The sequence below is a fragment of the Octodon degus genome, unplaced genomic scaffold (genome assembly GCF_000260255.1).
Source record: "Octodon degus isolate 3935 unplaced genomic scaffold, OctDeg1.0 scaffold00007, whole genome shotgun sequence".
Taxonomy (NCBI): Eukaryota; Metazoa; Chordata; class Mammalia; order Rodentia; family Octodontidae; genus Octodon; species Octodon degus.
The window spans coordinates 26,377,108-26,379,703 of record NW_004524583.1 but is presented as its reverse complement, the minus strand read 5'-3'; the positions used below and the strand labels follow the sequence as shown (position 1 = coordinate 26,379,703).

The 2,596-nt window shown below is 36.9% G+C and overlaps 1 protein-coding gene across 1 annotated transcript in view; it reads right to left on the bottom strand.

The window, feature by feature from the left end:
* The window catches only part of Actr10 (actin related protein 10 homolog), a 29,790-nt gene that overhangs the window by 10,764 nt on the left and 16,430 nt on the right, over positions 1 to 2,596 (bottom strand). The window contains 2 exon segments of the mRNA XM_004649018.2: positions 598 to 671; positions 761 to 917. Coding sequence (XP_004649075.1) covers positions 598 to 671; positions 761 to 917 — 231 coding nt within the window.

Here is a 2,596-nt window from a genome sequence, read left to right as displayed (position 1 = left end):
TTTTTTTTTTTTTTTTTTTGCGGAACCGGGGATTGAACTCAGGGCTTTGCACTTGCCAGGGAAGCGCTTATTCCACTGAGCCATCTCCCCGGCATCAATGCACTTTCTAACAAGACAAAGTTTTTGGTTTTCAAAACAAAATTTTAAATCAGCAAAGCATAGCCTCCAAATACAACCCAGCCCATCACCTGTTTCCATACATGAACTCCTATTGAAAGATATACTCATTCATTTATATGCTGTCTCCAGCTGATCCTATTTGAGTACATGGCTGCCAAGAATCACACGGACTTCAATGTCTAAGACTGTTACTGTTTGGCTCTTTCCAGAAAATGTTTGGTTTACTAACCTCTGTTTTAAAGAATCATACCTCCTCCTCTACCTCAAAAATTGTTAGTTTCATCAGTTAAGCTAATTGTGAATTACTCTGAAAAACAGGAAAAAATATTTTTTACACTTTTAGCTGAACAAAATTCATGATGAATGAGAAAGTTAAATGAAAACCACTCAACTGTTAAGTCAGCAATACTGAAGTAAATATTTTCAAAAGCCAAGAATTTAGTTTCCTGTTTTGCTCATAAAAAAATTAGGGCTTACCTGATTGATCCTAGGACATGTAAAATCTTTTCCCCATCTAATGGATAGTCAACATTTGGGGGTGGTGAAGGACGCTGAAATACAAACACCATAAGCATCAGTTTCTACATTTCGTAAACTATGGAAAAAGAAGATAAGACTTTTATTTTTTTTATTTACTTACTTCATCAGTCCCATCAATATTAAATTTTGCTGCTTGGATTTTGAGTCCACGCTTCAGATCACTTACAAAGCAAGTACGCACTTTAAAGAGTAAAAGGAAATTTTGTTATGCCTTCCCACGCCCAAGCAGAATCAACCTACACATGCCAGTTCAAACACTGCAGTTCAAGTGCACATGCTACCCAAATGTTTACATTTTCTTTTCCCCAGAAAATCACCTTTGAGACTATTCTGCTGTCGGATAATCTTCATATAAAGAAAATAAGAAAGATAAACTTCAGCATCATTAAATGCAGTTCTTCTCACTGAATCCAGAATGTATTTGGTTTTTTTTGTAAAGCTAGATTTTCCAGCTCCCTCTTTCTGATCCTTTGGTGGTCAGAAATAAAAGTAAACTTTGCTCTTTGTTGAAGTGTAACCCTCTTATGAGTTTAGGATATTTGGTACAACTATTTTCTTCCTCATAGCATACTCTAATCCTACTGCTTTCCTTCTAGTATGTCATGTTTTGCATTTTGTACACCAATTATATCAGTTTCAAGTATCTTTTACAATAAGTTGCTTTATTTTGAAAAATAGGTAAAGGATAAATAAAATTTTAGAGACAAATTGATGTCGAATGCATGAAAACTAATGAGTTGGTTAAATTATTTGTAAACCAAATCAGCTACATACATTTTGAAAATAATTTTATAAAACTGTGTTGTGTATTTGTTTTTTCACCGAAATGGGCTCCTGGTGTGTATTATTATTATTTAACCACATTTTTTCTGTTAACATTATGGAACAATAAATAAATACATTTAACTCTCTTCTTATTGGCTTCATGGTATTTGATATTATAGTTATCCAACTTCACTCAGCTAGATGGAACAAGTACTTTTAACTTTAGTACCACTGATTGTTCTCAAAAGGGTCAGTTTGAAATCCTTATTACTAATATCATTTTTTCAAACATCTTACCAATGCTGGGTATCTATCTTTCAAATCTCTGACAAGCTGACGTTTCTCTAGTAGGAAAGTGACATATCTTTTCACAAGCTAGAGGGCACAGGAAGACATTCATAGGGTCTACAGGGTGTTCAGGGTCTCACTACTAGATCAGACTCGTAGTGATTCGCCTGTTTACAGCCTCCCAAGAGTTGGGATTACAGGCGTGTGCCACCATGCCGTGCAGGGGGTGGGGGGGATGGGGGGGAAGCACCAGCAGGGCAAGCCCAGGAATTGAACCCCTGGCCCCTGCGCCTGCTTGCAGGCGCTTTAATCAGCTGAGCTATTTGGCCAGCCCTTCATTTAGCTTTTTTAAAAAAATTTTATTTATTTATGTGTGTGTGTGTGGCCAGCTCAGCCCACCAGGGGGCGGGGCTGGCTGGCATGTGGTGCTGGAGGATTGAACCGTGGGTCCCTTTGCTTTGCTAAGCTTGTTCTAAGTAGGTGCTTTTAGACCACCGAGCCGAGCCATCTCACCAGCCCCGCTTCATTTAGCTTTAAAAACCACTACTTTCTAATTCGCTATTAAGAATTCTAGATTAATTTTATTTGACCCAGGCTGGGGAGATAGCTCTGTAGAACAAGCACTTGTTTGGCAAGTGCAAGGGCCTCAGTTCAATCCCCGGTTCCACCAAAAACAAAAAAAACTATTTGATACTCAACTTATTGAAGAAAATAAATCATATTTTAAATGCTTTTGCGAAAAATAGCAGAAAACCCAATTTGAACATTATCATAAAAATGCACTGTATAAATTAGAATATATTTTATTAAAGTGACTCCAACTTTGATTCCAATTCTAGAATGTCTGAGCAGTCCATAAAATGACTAACCTAATCAAAAATGC